The 19,548-nt window shown below is 35.5% G+C and overlaps 1 protein-coding gene across 3 annotated transcripts in view; it reads left to right on the top strand.

The window, feature by feature from the left end:
- LOC149534628 (glucose-1-phosphate adenylyltransferase large subunit 3, chloroplastic/amyloplastic-like) overlaps positions 1-19,548 on the top strand; it is a 362,597-nt gene that overhangs the window by 138,525 nt on the left and 204,524 nt on the right. For 2 of the 3 annotated variants that reach the window (XM_089803934.1, XM_089803933.1), the window contains one exon: positions 4,266-4,439. The exons of the other annotated variant lie outside the window; for it this stretch is intronic. In XM_089803934.1, coding sequence (XP_089660060.1) covers positions 4,266-4,439 — 174 coding nt within the window. The remainder of the gene's footprint in view (positions 1-4,265; positions 4,440-19,548) is intronic. 3 annotated transcript variants of the gene reach the window in all.

Genomic DNA, 19,548 nt, shown 5'->3' on the forward strand with positions numbered 1-19,548 from the left:
GGATTAACAAATGCAACTGCTACATTCTAGTCATGCATGAATCGCATCTTCAACAAACACTTGCATAAGTAGATATTCTTTGATGACATCCTTATTTATAGCAAGTCATGGGAAGAGCACTTGAAGTATCTAGATGAAGTCCTAAGGATCATGAAGGATCAGTCTTTGTTCGCCAAGGGATCCAAGTGTGAATTCGGTATGACAAAAATATTGTACTTGGGGCACGCTGTCAGTAAATTTGGAGTACAGATTCATCAGAAGAAGATTCAAGCTATCCTTGATTGGCCCGCCCAAAAATCACTTTCTGAGTTGTGAGGTTTTTTTGGACTGTGCAATTATTATTGGAGGTTTGTAAAAGGATTCTCTTAGCTCAGTGCACCATTGATAGATCTGAAAGAAAAGGTTTCCTTCCGGTGGAATGAAAAGGTGCAACACACTTTTGATAAGTTGAAAGAAGTAATGAGCACCTGTCTACTACTCGCCTTGCCTGACTTCCCTTGACCATTCATTCTGGAGTGTGACGCATCCGGAGAAGGCATTGGCGCAATACTAATGCAAGATTGACACCCCATAGCCTACGAGAGTTGAAAACTTACACAAGCAGAGTGTCTATATTCCATTTATGACAAAGAGATGTTGGTCATCGTTCATGCACTAACCAAGTTCTGACAGTATCTAGTGGGTGCAAAGTTTGTTGACATACTGATCATAATAGCTTGAGATATTTTATGGAGCAACGAGACTTGAACAAAAGGCAACAAAAATGGGCCAGCAAGGTTTAGGATTTTAATTTTGACATTGCATATGTGAAGGGAAAGAACAATGTGGTTGCAAATGCTTTGTCCTAGAAACCCGCTATCTGCTTACTGACTTAGATTTCAGCTGACTGGAAAGCACATTTGTTGGTGGAATATTTCAGAAACATGTTTTCTTGTGAGCTAATGGATGGAAACACTTAAGATGATCGGTACAAAGTGGTGAATGACATCATTTACTATAAGAAGTGGATATATTTAGTGCTTGAATTCAAACTAAAGCAAAAAATCTTGAAGGAGGTACATGACTCACCCTTGGCTAGACACCCAAGTTTTCTCAAAACTAACAAACAACTCAGGGAGAGGTTTTCATGGAAAGGTCTTAAAGGAGACATTGTAGTATGTAAGAGAGTGTGTGGTCTGCTAGCAAAATAAATCCAAACATACTCTACTCGCTGGGTTACTACAACCTCTGCCTATACCAAAACAAAAGTGGAAAATTATCTCGATGGACTTCATTACTAAACTCCCTAAGGTGAACGGGAAGAACTATATTTTCTTGGTTGTTGATAGACTGACGAAGTATGCATATTTCTTTGCCATTCCCTCAGACTTTCAGGTCACTAAGGTAGCAGATCTATTTTTTAGAGAAGTCTATCACCTCCACAAGTTACCCCGAAACATTGTTAGTGATCGGGATGGGCAATTTATCAGTATCTTCTAGACATAACTGTTTTGGTTGACAGGAACAAAATTGTCGCCAAGTACTAGTTACCACCTTCAAACAGACAAAAATTGTGAACAAGTGGTTAGAAGGCTACCTTCAGAACTATGTCTTGACACAACAAATGGCATGGGTCAAATGGATGCACCTCGGGGAATTTTGTTACAATACCACCTACCACATGTTCATTGGAATGACACCCTTCAAAGTGCTATATGAGTATGGACCCCTTTCATTCGTCGACACAATACTGGGTGATAGCCACGCACCAAGGGTGAGAAACTGGCTTTAGGAGGGACATGACATCTTGAGATGCTTGAAGGAAAACTTACGAAGGGCGCAAAAACAACAAAAGATGTATGCTGATAGATACCGAATCGAGAGAAGTTTTGAAGTGGGTGACTTGGTCTATCTTAGACTTCAACCAAACCGACAGTCCTCATTGAAGGAAAAGGGGAAAGAAAAATTGAAGCCATGATTTTATGGCCCTTATCGTGTAGTTGGCCGCATCGAAGAAGTAGCCGATGAGATGGAAGTTCTAGAGGGGAGCCCTATTCATAATATTTTTCAAGTCTCCTGCCTTAAGAAAGTTGTGGGGCGGAACATCAAGATAGCTGCAAACCTTCCACTGCTTAATGAAGAAGGGAAGCTCATATTGGAACCGGCCAAGATCATCGAAGTACATGAGAAGACCCTGCAGAACCACATGGTGAAGGAATATTTGGTATGTTGGAGACACTTTCCATTGGACAATGCAACATGGGAAGGCGAGCACATTCTACAACATTAGGCATTGTGTTTGCTTGAGGACAAGCAAAATTTGGGATAGAGGGACTGTAATGTTCCCGTCATAAAATAAATTATTAATTAAACTTTTGTTAATGGGTTGATTGATTTAGTATATCTTGGACCCATTTTTATTTTAGTTCCTGTAGGTTAACGTAGCCATCGGCTATCTTTGTACACCTTTGGAAAGGTTTTCTTGAAGGGTATTTAAACACGGCTTGTAGGTAGTCATTGGTATGCAATTTGGATTATTTCTTTGTACTGCAAATTCCCATTGGGATTCTTTGTTGTTCGCCATTTTGGAAGTGAAAGACCTTCCCTATTTGGCTATTTCGGTTTTGGTGGGATTCAACCCTCACCCTATTTCGTTGCTTGTAATACTTCGCTCGGATCTGGAAAATTGGAGCACCATCTTTTGGCAAATATTAATTGAAGGTTCTTCATGTTCGAATCTCCATCCTTGTTTGGATTTATTTCATGAATTCGGATTTGTAAGCTTATGGTTGCATAACTTAGCATTCTCCCCTCCATCCGTACACCACTCACTTCCCACAACACAAAGAGCATCCTTCCTTACCCCATCATTACCCTACATACGGTCTTGTCTTCCCATCCATACGACCTTGTTTCCTCTCATACCATACGACCTTTCCAAGCCTACCGTATGACCTCCCTTATTGCACACTCGTTAATTTTTGCCCTTGTACAGCCTCCTGTATGACCTATTTGTTGGTAATTCCCACATACAATACAAACATCAACAATACCGTACAACCTCTATCTTTTCCCCTTCCAAGCCATGTGATCCATGGCCTAACCGTACGGTAGTTTTCTTGCACTGTATGGACACCACAATTCATCTCCATCAAGCAAAATTTGGTCAAACAAAGGGACAAAAATCCTTACGTAGAGGGCACATAGGGGAACGGGTAATTACAATCTTGACCGTGTGTGGTCTCTTCTTGCCTTTGTTGGGGTCTAGGAGCATCAATGTCTTAAGTTAGACCTGACATTTTTAAAGCAATGGTATCAACGTTACTTCTATATTTGATAAATTGTTTACCCGCTTAAAAGAATATAAATAACAATGCATGCTATTTAGAGAGAAATTCTTACAATGAAGTAGAATAGGGATGATCAGTCAAGGATTAGACTAATTTCCTTGACTATGAGAAACCTATTTAAAGAACATAACGATTATGAGGGAGAAAGAATTTGTCTACAATTACTAATAATTAAATCCTAACAACTTCCGACAAACTAATAAGTAAATATTACATAGTTGGATACAAAAAACTAATAAAACTTTATAAAGTCATTTCATGTTAAGTACAAATTTTAGCTGAAATTCTGGCATGATATGGAAATTTTACATAGGTACGATAAAATCCATCTCAAGTAAGCAGGTTCTTCCAATTAATATATTTGAGTAATCAATTAGGTAAAGGTTAAGGTACAAAATTGGTGATATCTTAAATTAGGTTGGAAACTACCCAACCAATCAAATCCACCTGTACATCAAGCCTCTATCAGATTATGATCTATCTGTTGGGAGGAATTTTTTTTGTTTAATTGTATTAGAAAAAATATGCAGCACTTGAATCAACTTTAGTGGATTATAACTTAAACTAGAATATCTAATATATCACCTTAGGGGGAAAGCTCCCATATTACTTGCCTTTGATTGTTTAGTGCCCAGAAACAATTGTCTGATCTACATATGGATGGAGAGGAAAAGTTACTAGTGGTTGGTAGTGGTACGACCAATGACAGATGCTACATAAAAAAACAGTTTTATTGATATTGTATGTTCTTTGTTATGATCATGTTTTATTCCTGGTTTTTTGATTCTTTGAACCTTGAGAAGGTCTAGACATGAAAAGATTGACTGATTTTAGCGAAATCACTGATCAAACATCTGGCTGTAAATTTTGAAGTGCAGTTATTCAAAATTAATGAATATCTTATGAGTGATCTTTACCAAGAGTTTTTTCTTGCAGGTTCCTATTGGGGGTGCATACCGTTTAATTGATGTGCCAATGAGCAACTGTATCAATAGTGGAATCAACAAAGTTTACATTCTTACTCAATTTAATTCAGCTTCTCTCAATCGACACCTTGCAAGGGCATACAACTTTGGTAATGGAGTAAAATTTGGGAATGGCTTTATTGAGGTAAAGCTTCTGGACATTATATACGATTTTTTTACGTTATGTAGTTAATAAGAAACACTGTCTGGAAATAAGCCCTCGAAGTCACAATATTTAATGATATGCCATTTCTTGCAATCTCAGATAAAATATTGAATGCATGCTATAATTTTTTGTATTCTTTATATTTCTGTGTTTTTTGATACCACAAACATAAATACAGGAATCTCAATTTCATTTTCCATGGAATATTTCATTGCATAAGCAATGAGTATAATATGAAAGGTACGTATCCTACCAATAATTTTGAACTATCCCCGTAAGAAGATATTAGCTGATTCAGAATCCCTCCTCTCCAAACCACTTTATAAAACCTTAGGTTGTACTGTTCACCTTTTAACATTTTATCATTCGTTCTGTACTGTTTACTTTTTCTTCCCAATCTTTTGCTAATTTTTCTGGTAAATTCTGTGCACTTTTTATATTTAAAGAAAATTATTACTAATCAATAATGATTGTCCAACCCTAAAGTTTTTCAAGATCTTAAATTTTTTAAACCTACATCATGTCTTCCTTATTCTCTTTTTCATATAATACATTTTATCTCTGTATTTATAAAACTTAAATTATTATCTATACAAATCTTTTAAAACATTATTGGCAGCCTTTGTAAGATGTTTTTTTATGAATATATGAAGTTTGAACTCTCTTAACTTGCATCCCATGCTTATTTTGTACTTTTACAACTATTAAATGCATTTCCCTCATTATCGCTATAGGATAAGGTCATGGTCTCTTCTTGCTCAACTTTGGGCCTACTCCCATTGGCTCCAGTTGAAATTAGACCATCATCTTTCAAGGGAGCCTTATGTATCAGTAATCTAGGTTGAAGTCTGGGTCATTCTGAAACTCGTTATTTTTTATATTTTTCCATAATTTCTAATTTTGCAATTTTGGAGCTTCACAGAGTGCATTGTTCCATCAAATGCAATGGAATTCAATCTTCACCACCTTTCAAATTGATTTGTAAGCTAAACTTTCCAACACATATCTAACCTCTTGATTTTTGAATTCCTTTCAAAGAGTTATCACCCCCACAAGAGGCAGTACCAAAAGAACCCTGTATCAGCACATCATTTAATTTATCAGTTGTTTGTCCTTATCCAATAGTTCATTCTACTTTCAAACCGCTGGGAGAGATGATTTTTTGATTCTCGATGAGAATCCTTCATTTACTTTTTTTCACGACTTTTCAGTTTCTGCATTGCATAGGAATAAAATAAGTACATACTAACAAAGAAAGCAGAGATCAAGGACTGCATCTAACCAATAGTGATTGCCCTGCTTATGTACTCTCTTTTTTGCTATAAAATCATAGCGTTTTGCTATTTTATTCTTTTTAATTTTTATTTTAGTTCTGTTCAATATTCATCTAAAGCACATAAAGGCCATAGCTAGGGTGTTTGCCTCTGAATTGCATTCTTATTTTAGGTAATTAAGCTTAGTAATCTTGATAAAAAGAAATACAATTGCTTCATCTTCAATTGTCTCGTAATGTATCTATGTTCGGCCCAAGAACTTGGAGAGAAAAATTGAATTAATCAGACTAAGCTGACTAAAATAATGTCCTTTTAGGCAACTTGTATTCAAATGATTATGCTTAAGTTGCATACTTGATTTTTGTAATGTGACATATCTTGGGTAAAATATATCAAGTCACTTTAAGAAGATTAAAAAATTGTTATTTAAAATTTGATTTTATAGTGCATAAGTTTCAGAAATCCCTGCTAGGGTTATAAAACAAATGAATTCATTGTAAACATTGATAATTTCTTCCTTTTGAGATTTGGTGCCTGTGGCCAAATTCTTACCTGTGGGGCAAAAATTTCTTGACCGACAGAAACCCAAAAGGCAGAGATGTTGTTCAATGGTTAGCTCATCCTTATATGGAATCCTAATTAATAATTAGCTAACAAAGATTAGAAATTTATGATAATTAACTTTGAACATAATCACGATTCAGGATAATTCATTAATTGCATATTACAACATTTTAGATTTTCCTATTTTCTAGTTAAAACTTTGGGACCTGTTCCAAATTTCTAATAAATACATTTGAATCTTGGATATTGATAGTATGGTATTTCATCATTGATGAATGATATTATGATAGGAATAAAACTTTTGTTCTGGACTTAGGCAAATCAGTAATTTCCCAATACTTTCTAAAACATTTACTTTGTTGGTAAACTCATAAACAATAACACTATGAGATACTGATCTATTAGTAACCACTTTAAACATTTATGATAGACATAAACATGAAAGCACAGAAACACCAACACAAAGAACACCAAATTTTACATGGAAACCCAAACTCATAAAAACCATGGAGAAGTTAATTCTAATGAACTAGACATCAGTTAAGGTGTTTTTAACAAGTTGCACACCAAATGGAACCACCATTGTAAACGATAAGGATAAACACTTACAATACATCCTTCAGTGAAAGATGCCTAGGATATCAGTACACTTCTTCCGATACAGCCAGATCCTAAATATGCATATGATATGTTGACATCAATGATAACAATTAATGACAACCACATGAACAACACAACTTAGCACTCTAACAATATTGCCCTTTCCAATGTCCCCTTTTGTTTGGTTACTTGGACACTACGTGTATTTTAAGTTTTCTTCCAATGCAATGTGCAGCTAATTGAATTCTAACTGAAATGAAAGTGAATTTATGAACACAAGTTACTGAATTACAATTTCGGTATGACCTATTTCAAATTGTCTTAGGTCAACATGGTTGATGGCATCAAACAGCATAAGAAGACTGATAATTTCAGTTGTTTGTGTGGCTTGTGTTATTCTTGTTTGCAAAGTGAATGTGAATCTAATAATACGAGATATGCATATTGATGATCATGTGCATGGATGAAATTGGTAGCACATTGATATATTAATTCTGTATTATAGTGTATTGGTGACAATGATCTCAGTGGTGGATTTAATCTCATTTCTTATATTTTGGCAATGAGGCTATTTATACTAGCAAAGAGCCTATTTATACATGTTGTCCTCTATTTTGTCATCACAGAATGGAGGTAATAGTACGAAACTTTTCCAACTAAGTTTCACATATCTCTGAGACAATTCACTCTTTAATTGGCCAACATTGATCAACTAGTCATTCTCAATTCGCGTAGTGAATCTTTTTACCGAAGGCTTTCATCAAGTCTTTTTCTATTTTTTCATTTTATTAGCCTATACTTGATTTTTGAAGCCTTCAAAGTCATTTTCTTTTTCGAGTGTTTTTTAGTTTGCTTTAAACTTTTTGTTTCGTTCAATCTCCTGCTTTTGGTTTTCCCTTTGATTCGGTATATCTTAGAGCTTAATCGGACTTATTTGTCAAAAGATATGACTATTTAAGTGCCCAAAAAGTGGACTCTCCAAGCTCAATTGCATATTTAAAAAATGGATGTTATATTCTAATGTTGAGATTCACTTTTTGAAAAATATAACTTAAAAATGACTTTATGTTATGTTGTTAAGTTACTTTTGTCACTTAAGTGATTTAAGTAACTATAGTCCACTTCATGTTCTATTTTCATGCGGAGTTGTTTTTTTAATTTTTCACTCAAGTGACTATAGTGCACTATATAGTCTAATTTAATGTTGATTTTTACTTTAATGTTTTATTTAAAACATCTAAATAAAGTGTTGCTTATAAATAAATATTTACACAATATGTAAACTATATAGCGTAAATATTCTATTTGACCCATTTAAAATAATATTTCCTCAATAATCAATTAGACATGTGCTATAGAAGAAGTTTAAGTTGTGCAACTCAATAACATGTCTTTTTGAAATCTGTTTCATGCAATTGCATCTAGAGAATGCAATTTTCCTCTTGCATGAAAATGTAAATGACCAAAATATGCAAATGCATCTCTAGAGTGCGATTTTGACTTGTCCAACCCAAATGCATGAAAGTCATAATGACACTTAGAGATTGTGATTTGCACTTAAGGAAAAAATAAAACATGCCATTGCATACTGAGAATGTGATTTTGCTCTTGGAGAGATATGTTTGACTTAGACAAATGAAAAGGCCCAAAATAAAACATGTCTTTGCATGTATAGAGTCCGACTTGCATGTAAAAAGCCTCTCCCAAGAAAAATGTCACATGCAAAGGCCCTTCTAGAGTACGATTTGCATATGCATTTGCTCCATGCGTTTCACCTTAGAGAGTCCGATTTTGTCCATAAGAGGAAAACATTGGAATTGCAAGAAAAATAAAACATGTGTTTGCATCCATAGAGTGTGATTTGCTTCTTGGATGCATATAACATTATTCCAAAGACATTATTCACAAATTACATGAAAACATGACATGCAAAGGGGCTGAGAGTGCGTTTTTCACCAAAAACATGCATTTTAGCTCATGCATTTGCATCTTGAGACCATGTTTTTGCCTTTGAATGCATGTGTTTGCATCTAAAGTCCATGTTTCTCTTCATTTCCAGCGAAAAGCCTCATGTAAATGCATTTCTAGGGCACATTTTTCACCAAAACATTTTTCATGTAAATGAGCCTTGAGATAATGTTTTGGCATTCTGAAGCAAAAATGTCCATGCTTTTGATCATTCTAAGTCCAATTTGGCACAAAAACGTTTGAAGGAAGAAGATTGCAAATTTGCAACAACATCTTGGTCTTTCATGCACATGTGTTTGCCCTTGGAGACCACGATTTTGTATTGAAAGTTTTTTTTTTTTTTTTTTCAAAGGCTCTTAGTTGTTGCATGTGTTTGCACTTGGAGAACAAAATTTTGGAGAAAATCTATTCATCTAAACTTCTCTTTCCTCCATTTTTGGCTTATTGAGCTCCAAGTAAGTATAAGGATTCAACTTTGTTTGTATTTCTTACTTGTTTTGCTACATTATTGTATTCTTTGGCTCATTTTTGTCCATTTTTTCAAATGCAGCCCATGTCTTGCATTTTCTCTTTAAATAAGTTTGAAATCCTCTCATTGCAAATGCAAAAAGCTTTTCCAAACTCCAAAAATGAAAATTGTGTGTAAAGTGATATGTTGAAGTCTGTCAGGTTTGAGTCAATAGCAAGAGGTAATTTTTTGTTTTGTTCATAGTTTTTCTTGCTTGTTTTTTGTTTGTTTTGATTTATTTTTTGGAAGAAAGTTGAGGATTCTCACCGAAGAATGCAAGTGCATTTACATAATTTCATCTTCTATGCCAATCCACACTTCATCCATTTTCCAAATTCCATTCTCCAACACATGCAATTACATTCTTTGAATGCAATCATATGTTTATCTCAAGTAAAGATGTTTTATTTTTACCACATGTAATTACCTCTAGAGAACCTGATTTTGGTAAAAGGTTACACTTTTAAATACCAAAGTTTTCATTTTGCACATAAACATATGCATCCAACTTGCATTCTTTTGGCCATACAAACAAAAGCCCATCTTTGCTCACCTGCAATCCCTCCTTTTATGTCCGATTTTGTCACTTTTTGTCCAAATACATATGCTTTCCGGTTCATTTCCAATCATCATACGTGTTTCATAAGTATACAATTAATACTTCAAACACCTTGGTCCTCATAGATCTGCTATCGCAAACCAAAGTCTAATGCGTTAATGGATATGATCCTTTCAGACGATGTATTTATTCTTTGGAATTTCCATGCCACAGCACAAGATATGTCCGCACCATCAAAAGTCAAAGGGAAGAGGAAATATCAATATGACAAGGAGCTGGCTCACACTACTCCATCGCTCATTTCATCTAATTTGGATCAAATCTCAAATACGAAGACTGGGCATGTAGACATGGCCAAAATCTTGTAGAGGATCAAAGCTCCTGCAAACAAGGAAATGAAGCATATCAAAGGAGTAATATTCATCTGGTATCCACTTTCCCTATGGCTGCCCTAGAACCTGAGTTCATCTTGGGATGTGCTCATCGTTTCAGCCCTAAATCAAAAACAACAATTAAAGATGTGGACGGTAATTTTATTGTCAACCCAGATCCAGATGTTATTGAGAAAATCTTCAAAGTTCCTTAGACTTCAAAATGCGTGGATTTGTCTAAAGAAATGTCTCTACGACTATGGAATTAGAGAAAATTGGATTGTAAGAGGCATAACAATGATAACTAGTGGAGATTAAGAGACCCAATTTCTCTAGATGGCCTAGAGCTACAAAGATTTGACTTCTCCCCAAAAGCTAATGATTTGATTATAACTCTCCTTTGTAGAATCTGTGGCGTCAAAGAATTTGGTAAGTTTGAACCCTGAATGTATAAGTTCATCTTCCATATTTTTGAGAACAAGGAACCCATCTACTAGCCAAAGCTTATAAGCACAACATTGTTCGAACAATTGATTCATGTGGGTACATCAACACCATTTTACATGAACTCATATTTGGTCTACATTGTTGTGACCACGAGGAGATTTTTAGGACTTTCCACCAAGGAAGATCGAACTCTAATTCTCAACTAGAACTACTATGACCATATTACACTGAGACAGAGCAAGCATCGTTACAAAAGGGTACAAGATGCATTCTTTGGACATGTTAGGTGTCTTTTTGACAAAGAGTTAGTAGTCAAAAGAGTATCAAATGAAGCCTGGAAAAAGGTAAATCAATTTGGTCGCATTTTCTTGCAATTTCCAACTTTCACCTATCTAAGAGTTGGTTATTTTCAAGGAGAACCATACACCTTACCAAGATATCCTACTGATAGGATCATTTTGATGGAGATGGCTAGACAGCTCATGGAGGTGCAATCAACCAACACAGTCGCATAGGCTACGAATTAACATTATCAGTGCAAAACACCTCTAGATTGGTTGATATACACTCAATTCAGTGTATAAAGAGAAAGCTATGGAAGTAGAATTTCAGCTCATTACCTTGAAGAAGTTCAAAGAAGATCCAATTTTGATTACCGAGGGATGCATTCTAAGATCAAAAGGGCATTCACCCATGTTCATCACATGGAGGATGTATGGATTGACTTGTGCATGGAGAAAGACATCATAAAAATGGACTACTGCAGGCTTACATTGTAGAAAATATCAACCTCAACATGTTTGAGATCCGAGTAGGCTTTGAGATCCTAGATCTAGAGTATCACAATATTCAGTTTGACAAGCTTGGCCCTTTTCCTATTCAATGGAAAAAAAAGAAAGGAACTTCTATCTTTGATAGATTCTAATCTATCTTACTGAATACTAACAAGTGGCTGAAAGAAAAGGCCTCAAGAGAGTACATCCGAAGATTAGGGTAGATTGCAATCACTTCAAGCCGGTTGGAAGGAGATCACAAGTGGAGATTAAAAAGTATGGTTCGTCCTCTTTAGGGCTAGCTAAAACTCTCAAGTTTAAGCTCAAAGGATAGAGGACGAAGAGGAAGAGGGAGAGATAATGATCATATCTCCCCTACAACTGTCAAACAACCAAGAGCCATCTACACAAGAGGAACCTTTCTTGGATGTTGTAGGCAATGATGTGGATTCATTCTCCACTGTATTCATGCCTACCATTTCAATCTCAAAGGTGAACATGTCGGCACTCCACATCTCTTTTGTAGCTCCTCCTATCCTCATAGTGGAGCAATATGAGAACTTGGAAAATGTATTTGATGATTTTCCAACTCTCATAGAAGGTTAAGTTTCCCAACTTGATACCTTGGCTGTAGGACTCGAGATGTTCTTAACGGAGTCATCTCAAAGAACACTCATGGTTCAAGCTATGCAAATTGAAGCATGCATTGTGATGACAAAAATACAATCATGATCAATGTCTGTTGTAGCCATTGTTCCAGTTTCAATAGATGAAGGTTTTAGGCTGGCATGCGGTTGGGAAAAATCACCATGAAAAGGAGGAAGGTTGCACTATCCCCAGATGATCTCCCTGCAAAGAAGAATAAATCTAAACTCCCAAAGGCAAAGGTTGTTTCAAGAATCGTTGTTGATTTTGAAAAGACCAAATATGCCAATATTGCAGACCCTTTGGTGGATAAACCAGCAAAGGAGCTTAACCACTTAGATTACAAATTCACCAAAATTGAACTTGGTAAACAATCATGGCTGGGGTGTTCACAGGATGCCCAAGATGCACTCTCAAATTTGTCAAAAAGAAATCATGAGCTCTAAGAAAAGAAAAATCAGCTGATGTAGGAGAATGCTAGTCTTCACAAGATTATTTGCAAACAATCCTCGCAGCCCATAGTCATCACATCTCAAACAACCCAGGTGAATCGGACAGCTGAGGCACGAAAGGCTTGGTTCGAAGATATTATCTCAGAAGGGGTTCACTCAATCAAAGATGCGCTCAAAGTCCTTGAATGTATCAAAGATGTTGAGGAAAGACTCCATGACATGATCGCTTCCTTCAACCAAGAGACCAATACTCTAAAATAAGATTTGGGTATTTGGGATTAAATGGAAAACGTTGATTTGGTTGTCTTGATTTCATGCAACGTCATTCCATTCCCAAATATATTCTACAAATATCGAGGACTCATAGGTCATTAGGAGAATACACTAGAAAAGCTTTTGACAAAAATACAAGGAGCCTTAGAAGGATGTCAAGTAGTAGAAATGGAGATCATCAGCGGTCTAAGGTAGATGGGATGTAAGGTCCTTACTAAGGATGATAACCTATTCACTAAAGAGGAAATGACTTCAAGGTACACCGCCAAAGTCATTGCTGATTTTGATTTTGAGTATTTCAGATCACATACAATGAACAAGTTTGCTACATACAAGTTTGTGGCAAAACACTTGTCGGATTCTCTTACAGAGAATTACAAATTTGTAAAACTAGCACATGCAAATGTAGTCAGAGTTGAAGCTATTTCAAAGACAATGAAGATTCTAGATCTTCCTATGGTTCATGATTGTATTGCCAAATATAAGGCTTTCCTTGACAATCTCAAGGGTTGATTCTACTTTCTCTACCCCTTTTTTATAGTTTTTAGCATTTCATCTTTGTAGTTGTAGAAGATGAATTGCATGTGATGCAATTGCATGTAATTCAATTGCATGTCCTCATGACATGTAATTGTAATATTCTTTGTTGGATTTCGTAAGAATTATTGATTTTGAACCAACAAGAATTTTGTTGAATAGTTGTCAAGTAAAAAAAGTTCTTAAGCAATTACCACCAAGTTACCACTTTACTGTTTCAGCATACAGATGTGAACTAAAGATATAAATCAATGAAGACTTGACTCCAAATGAGTGCAATAACACTTGACATTTATAACAGTAAATCAAGATAGTATTCCCTATGCTGGAAATAATAATGTTCTCATTACAAATAACTATGCATTGACATATAGAAAATTAATTAGCAAATCTGGGCGAGTTTGGTACAGACTGGATAATGATATGGTGATGCCCTTGAAGAAACCCAACTGTGCTGTCTACAAGTCCAACGTTACTCTCATAAACCTTGATTAGTGAATCTGTGGCTGACTCCCTCTGTAACTGGCTCTAACTGTATCACCCGCAACTTCCCAATCTTCTGTTGCATGCAAATTATATTGATTGATAGGCCAAGGATTATGCAAAAATCTCCTTATTGCCAGGTGACAAACCTCCAACCTCTTGTCAACACAATGTCGCCCTGCAAGACTCCCAACTCTACATGCTTATTGTTTCTGATATTCCATGGACCCTATATCACTATGTTCATTCTTAGTTCCCACTAAAAGGAGTAACCGGCTGACAACCAGTTTTGTCATATTCTAGAACTCTGCTCCTGTGTTATAACAATATAGATGCAAGTAGTATAAATCCAAACTCAAAGCATATTGCCCACGTGGTGTTTTACCTCTGCTTAGTATGGAGAGCCTCCTTGTTTGACATCCAACCTTGTTCAATCTGCTGGTATTCTTTGTGTTTTTTCACTCTACCCTTCTGTCTTTTTGTAGCTTCCCTTTATACGTACAATATCTCTCAATCAAACTTTTAGCGTTGTAAATAAAATGTGAGTTACTATGATTTTGTCTAGTCTCACCAATCTCCCATAAGGCATTTCGTCTTTAGTGGGAATCCAGTCACATTGAAGCAACTTGATTAGGATTTGAATACTAGCATATATTCGTTGTATTCTTTCCCAAGATGGAGCCTCATATTTGTAACCTCGAAGTGAGGGAAAAGTGTTGGAATAAGAGATGGATAATGATGGAGCCTGAAAATTTAATGTTTTCATTTGTGAGATTATGATGGAATGGGTCATTTTTATATCTTGTTGAAGCAATAAAGCAGTGAAGATCAGATCTTGTTTAAAATAATGAACATGTGCACAACACTACTCTTAGATCAATGGAGAACATATGTTTCAGAATTATTAGTAAATTCATGGTTGCAGAGGAAAGGACGTTCTCATAAACTCATATTCTACTATTCCTATAGCAATAGAAACTTATACTGTGAGCAACAGTCCATTCAGGAACAAATTCAAGTTAGCAGATTCAAGAACATCGATTTTTGAAGTGAAGTAGCGGAATCATACCACTGTGATCCCATGTATGTTAACTCCATTGTTATGCTCAACACTGTACAACAGCATTTAAAATGATATATGATAATCTATATATGCAGATAATTTATGGCAGATTGGAGATATTAACAATCTAAGTAAAGCAGTGACTTTGATTGTGATCATACAAAGCGATCATATACAGGGTAGTGGCTACAAATATACAAGTCTCTATTGGCTCTATTAGCAACAATTGTTTAAAAAATTAGAGACTTCAAACAAGGATGGACACAAAACATCAATAATGAATCACAGATGGACAAGGTTTTCAGATTGCATTGAATGCATATCATGTTCATACGGAAAGAGGAAATTGGCACTAGCCGGAGTTTTCGAAGTGAATATCTTCGTAAAACATGGTGAACGATGTGAAAAGCCCGATATTGCAGGGAAATGCTGCTTACTGTTTCATTACTCTCTTTGCATATGAACACAGAGTGTGTTCGATCTAGGCATATGAAGGGGCTCTCTGACCGGATGTTTTTAAATAACCAAACACTTTCTTTGTATCTTGTGAGTCTAATGTTTGTCGCAGGTTTGGAGCGTGGAAGTCTACAAGCACATTCTAAAGGGCAGAATATACGCAACGGATGGAATGATATAGTCTCACGTCGCATGCATATGAGGAAAACGTTAATGTCGAGGAAGTCTGGAGATATACGGGTGCGGAGAAGAAGAGATATGCGCATATGAAAATCTCAATATGCTCAATTGCATACAGCTGAAGCATCACTGTGGAACAAGGCACGTGCATGAGGAAGATTTCAAAGTGCTGTGACATAATCCTAGTCCTGCTAAATTGTGGAGTAGATGCATTTGATTTTTTGCAGGCACGTCTATGAGAAGGGAAATCAAGTTTTGGCAGATATGTGATGTAAGGGGTCCACGTATATGATGTGGTTGAATATCACAGAGTATAGCTTGTGAGTTATTGTTAAATATGTGGAACCACACAGAGAGAGTGTCCACGGGATAAATACCGTGTCTAATATTATAAGCCACGAGAATATGCAATCGCTAGTTATAACTTACAGCATATTAAAAATTAAACAACAGTTAACTTTTGTGAAGAGGTGTGTTGTTTGAGAAAACAAACTAACACCTTTTGCATGTTTATAAATATGTGTAAAGCAAGGGTGAACATATACATTATTATTCATTGCTTTAAAAAAAAAAAGATAGTAGCTATCAAATATCAGGCATACATTTTGAATTTTCTTCAAAAGCAGAGATGACAACTTGATCAAAGCTATTGGATATCAAATTGCCGGGCATATGTTTTTAACATTGTGTGAGAGTAAGTTGTGTTGATTGGAGCATCTGCCTGTGAGTGTCATCAATACAATTTTTTATCGACAATAAAATCAGTAAGTCTTTTATTTTTTCTAGAGTTAAAATTTATACAATCTATCCTTTATGATCATTGTGTTATTTATTTGTTGATAATTCATTATTACGATAAGTAGATCAAGTTGTTCACCCCTATTCAAATCTGATAAATACAAATATTGCAAATATTATTGTTTTCTTTATTTGTATCTATTTTCTCCATTAAATGGTTAAAACATTATAGACTGATTTGAATAAGTGGATAGGTGTAACAATTTGAAGGATTGTAATGTAATGGACACCCAGGAATGCCCAAAAGCTGAACTAACTGCTGAAATTATATTAATTCTAAAAATGCTGCAATCAAGTACAAAGAGATGTATTCCAAAGGCTAAACCCTAAGGGAATGACGTCTAGAATGTTACAACAGAGAATGAACATCCCCTATTGCCAAAAAAGAGTGTGATTCACACATCCAAGCTGTTATCAAATGCAAGGTATAATCATCTGATACAATAATCTCATGCTCAACAATGAGATTTTCAGCCCTATTTATCCTTTTTTTCATCCTTCTGGAAAGAACTAAAACATTAATTAATTGCAAGTGCTAGAAGCTTCCCCCTTCCAATAATTAATGCACTCTCTAGAAACTCCTCTCTTGCAATAATTAATTGTGCTTCTAGAGGCTTCCACCTTTCCAATAATTAATACACACTCTAGACGCATCTCCTTTGTAATAGAATAATTAATTAAATTAATTAAATATAAAGCCACCTTTTAATTTTAATTTATTTAATGACTTTATAAGAAATTAATTTAATTTTTTCTTATCCTCCACTTAAACTTTGGAGAACGTGAAGGCCAAAAGATGGGATCATTACAAATCCGCCCTCCTTGAAATTGCTTGTCCTCAAGCAATTAAGTAACATAATGGACTCCAACCTCCACCTGGATCCCAATATGTGATATCCATATGGAAGTTAAACCAACTGCAAACCCGCATCATCAGTACCAATCCTTGTAGCCTCGCATTCAAAACTTGTGCTGATGAAGTCAGAATGTCACCATAAGGCAACTCCATAGAAGATCTATGAAACAACTTCTTCCCTTTATCCATCCACATAATATATATTGGACTGGAATGCATATTATCACCATCATGCATTGAAAAAGATGTAGTTGTAGGTGAACCATATATACTCATGCTAACTGTATCAACAATAGGTGTTGCCGCATCAAAATATATGGACATAGGAACAACATTAACTACTGCAACAGAAAACTGAACTGAATTTGTAGTTGATGAAAACTCATAATCATTAACATGTGTGGCTTCATTAGAAAATACATCAACCACTGCATTTATACCATTAAACTCCTCATTGGATGGTTCAACTGACACAGAAGTGGCTGCTGATATGACAGTATCCTCATATTCTCCTAATCCCACTATTACTTCAGCACCATCTCTCGACAAAGCTTCATATGTGGTCTCCTGACTTTGCACACATGTTTCTACTGATTCCGCTGAAACACCCATATCACCAACATCATAGATGGGTGGCTCTATACGTGTCTCGATCCCACCTAAGGAAGCAACTACCTCCTGCACTGGAGCAACATACAAATCTTCAATATTGATGCCCATCTGTCTAGCCATAAGTTGCAACATTATATCCATTCGTCTATTATGCTCCTGTTGCATCCGTTGCCCCTCCTCTAATGAACTAAGTAACCTAAGCATTGCATTTTCTTGATCTGAATTGGTATACATTTTGTCAAACTCTTTTCCCTTTATCTCGCTGTTCCAAAGTCCCTATAAGAACTCCACAGGATGGCAGGACTAATAGCTCTTATACCACTGTAATGGGCACCAATTGGTTATAACTTTGTGAAACACTTTGCAAGCAAGCTCTGATACCACTATAATGGTTACCCTAGAAATAGCTCTGATACCACTGTAATGGACACCCAAGAATGCCCAAAAGCTGAACTAACTGCTGAAATTATATTAATTCTAAAAATGCTGCAATCAAGTACAAAGAGATGTATTCCAAAGGCCAAACCCTAAGGGAATGACGTCTAGAATGTTACAACAGAGAATGAACGTCCCCTATTGCCAAAAAAGAGTGTGATTCACACATCCAAGCTGTTATCAAATGCAAGGTATAATCATCCGATACAATAATCCCATGCTCAACAATGAGATTTTCAGCCCTATTTATCCTTTTCTTCATCCTTCTGGAAAGAACTAAAACATTAATTAATTGCAAGTGCTAGAAGCTTCCCCCTTCCAATAATTAATGCACTCTCTAGAAACTCCTCTCTTGCAATAATTAATTGTGCTTCTAGAGGCTTCCACTTTTCCAATAATTAATACACACTCTAGACGCATCTCCTTTGTAATACAATAATTAATTAAATTAATTAAATATAAAGCCACCTTTTAATTTTAATTTATTTAATGACTTTATAAGAAATTAATTTAATTTTTTTTTATCCTCCACTTAAACTTTGGAGAACGTGAAGGCCAAAAGATGGGATCATTACATGTAATAACTGAAATATTTACAAGTATAATACAATTAGCGTCATAAATTTGTAGCTGATATATGTTTTTGACTCTATTACCCAATTAAGATTCGGCACTGATCATTTGTTTGCTCATTATTTTCAATCCATAGGCTGGCAATACTTTATGTTCTCTCCTTTAAGAATTTGATCTTCTCAGTTTTAGTAATTCATTTTAAATTTTTTCTTTCAGCAACACACAAATCTAATTAAAATAATCAAAGTTTGAAGATAAATAGTTATTAATCACAATCTAGATAGTTTCCTTGACACTTGCCAATTGAGGAGTTTGTTTTTATGTTATAATCCGCTATAATACATTTTGCATCCGAGTTTTGGATTTGGGTAAACAAACCTTGGTCCAGTGGAACCAAAAGCGCAGAGGATTTATCCTGTCAAGTTGGCCAAAATCAGTTAGATACCCAACATTGAGCAGGCAAGGCTCGTAAGTTTCTAATCAGCAATTTTGATAACCAACAGATTGGTGACTCTGCTGGGGATAGTCGCAAGTAAGGTTTACTTACTTCAAGACTAGTCTAGAGTTTCATTTAAGCACAAGCCTTGTAGTGAGTTTTCTTATTTTGTTTCTTTTAAGTATTCACTACAAGCTTAAACATATTAATAAGCTTTCTTTTAGT

This window comes from Cupressus sempervirens, chromosome 10 (genome assembly GCF_028749045.1).
Source record: "Cupressus sempervirens isolate cs-2001-9-10 chromosome 10, ASM2874904v1, whole genome shotgun sequence".
NCBI lineage: Eukaryota > Viridiplantae > Streptophyta > Pinopsida > Cupressales > Cupressaceae > Cupressus > Cupressus sempervirens.